The sequence below is a fragment of the Malurus melanocephalus genome, unplaced genomic scaffold, assembly GCF_030028575.1.
Source record: "Malurus melanocephalus ecotype Western Australia unplaced genomic scaffold, MMel_1.1 scaffold_5166, whole genome shotgun sequence".
Lineage (NCBI taxonomy): Eukaryota > Metazoa > Chordata > Aves > Passeriformes > Maluridae > Malurus > Malurus melanocephalus.
Window position 1 is genome coordinate 1 of NW_026628397.1, and position 2,171 is coordinate 2,171.

The 2,171-nt window shown below is 35.9% G+C and overlaps 1 protein-coding gene across 1 annotated transcript; it reads right to left on the minus strand.

Moving 5' to 3' along the window:
* Positions 1-6: 6 nt before the first annotated feature.
* Positions 7-2,053, minus strand: LOC130588446 (CCR4-NOT transcription complex subunit 3-like; the record flags this gene model as incomplete). Its single annotated transcript, XM_057389368.1, has 3 exons — positions 7-68; positions 1,261-1,356; positions 1,925-2,053. Coding segments are annotated over 3 exons (287 nt in total), but the record flags the coding sequence as incomplete, so codon positions are not given.
* Positions 2,054-2,171: the final 118 nt, after the last annotated feature.

The window sequence follows — 2,171 nt, forward strand, 5'->3', positions numbered from 1 at the left end:
TCCAGCATCCGCACGTGGAAACGGTGCCGCTCCACCTGCCGCTTCAGAGCCTCGATCCGGTCCTGTTTCTGGGGGAAAAAATGCCAAAAATGGGAAAAAAACAATCAGAAATTCATTAAAATTATAAAGAATCAAAAAAAAATCCCTGTTGAAATAATTAAAATCCATGAAAATCAGAATGGGATCCGTGGAATCCCCGGAATCGGTGCCGCTCCRGRGWCTCCATCCTGAGCTGAKTGTGGGAGRAAAAATGGGGAAAAAACACAGGAAATGGGGAAAAAACACTGGAAAATGGGGAATAAACACTGGAAAATGGGGATAAACCAGAGAAAATGGGGAAAAGCACAAGAAAATGGCGAAAACCCACAGAAAATGAGGAATAAACACAGAAAATGGGGAAAAATCATGGGAAATGGGGAAAAATTATGGAAAATGGGAATAAACACAGAAAATGGGGTGGTTTGGGGTGATTTTGGGATAATTTTGGTGAAATTTGGGACAATTTTTGTGGATTTTGGGATCGTTCAGTGAAATTCAGGAATGTCTGGATCAGTTTCGGGGGATTTTGGGGAAAATTTGAGGGATTTTGGGACAATTTCAGGGAATTTTGGGATCATTCAATGAAATTCAGAAATGTCAGGATCACTTTTGGGGTAATTTTGAGGAATTTTGGGGAGAATTTGGGGATTTTGATGGATTTTGATGAAATTTCTGTGGATTTTGGGATTGTTCAATGAAATTCAGGAATGTCAGGATCAGTTTGGGGGGATTTTGGGGAAAATTTGAGGGATTTTGGTGGAATTTGGGAGAATTTTGGGACGTCAGGATCAATTTTATGGGATTTTTGTGGAGAATTTGAGGATTTTGGGGATAATTTTTGGGATTTTGGAGAAATTTGTGTGGATTTTAGAATTGTTCAATGAAATTCAGGAACGTCAGGGTCACTTTTGGGGTAATTTTGGGGATTTTGGTGAAATTTGGGAGAATTTTGGGACATCTGAGTCAATTTTATGAGATTTTGGGGAGAATTTGGGGCATTTTGGGACAATTTCTGTGGATTTTGAGATTGTCCAACGAAATCCAGGAACACCAGGATCACTTTTGGGGTATTTTGGGGTAATTTTGGGGTAGTTTTGGGGTATTTTGAAGGATTTTGGGACATTTTCTGTGGATTTTGGGATCGTCCAACAAAACTCAGGAACACCAGGATCACTTTTGGGGTAATTTTGGGATAATTTTGGGAATTTTGGGCTCACTCACATCTTTATCTCCCTTTTTCTTCCGCGTCTGCACCGACAGCGACTCCACCTCGCTCTCAAACTGATCCACCTGCATGTTCAGGGTGTCAATGGTGTTCTGCAAGAAAAAATTATAAAAATGGCATTTTTTAGGCAAAAAAATAATTCTGGGAGCAAAAAAAAGAATTTTCAGAGAAAAAAATGTGATTTTTTGGAAAAAAACCACATTTTTTTAAGCGAAAAATTGATTTTTTGGACCAAAAAAAACGGATTTTTAAATGCAAAACGTATTTTTTGAAGAATAAAATTCATTTTTTTAAGAATAAAATCTCCATTTTTAGGAACAAAATCCATTTTTTAACAATAAAATCCATTTTTTAAGGAATAAAATCGATTATTTAAGAATAAAATCCTATTTTTTAAAAGAATAAAATCCTTTTTTTTAAATAACAAAATCCATTTTTTTGAGAACAAAATCAATATTTTTAAAGAACTAAATTAAATTAATTTTAAAAATTTTAAATTTTTTTTTTCCAGAATGGAGCTACACTTAATAATTTTTTTTTTTGTGGATATAAATCAAAAAATCTCATTTTTAACTAAATTTTTTATTTTTTGGTGGAATTTTTTGGGGTAAAATGTGGAATTTTTTGGAATTTTTTGGGATAAAATGTGGAATTTCTCACCGTGAGCCACTGCCCCACCTCCTCCTTCTCTTTCTGGGCGGGGTCGACYTTCTGGGCCAATCCCAGCCCCTCTTTGCTGTAGGCTTTGGTTTTGGTTTCCCTCTCCACCACYTTGAAACGCTCCATTTGCTGCCAAAAACGCAAAAAACGAGGAAAAAAATTAAATTTTCCATGGGTGAAAACCCCCCAGGGCGAAAAATAGCAGTTTTGCCATAAAAAAATGCAATTTTATGCACAAAAATCACAT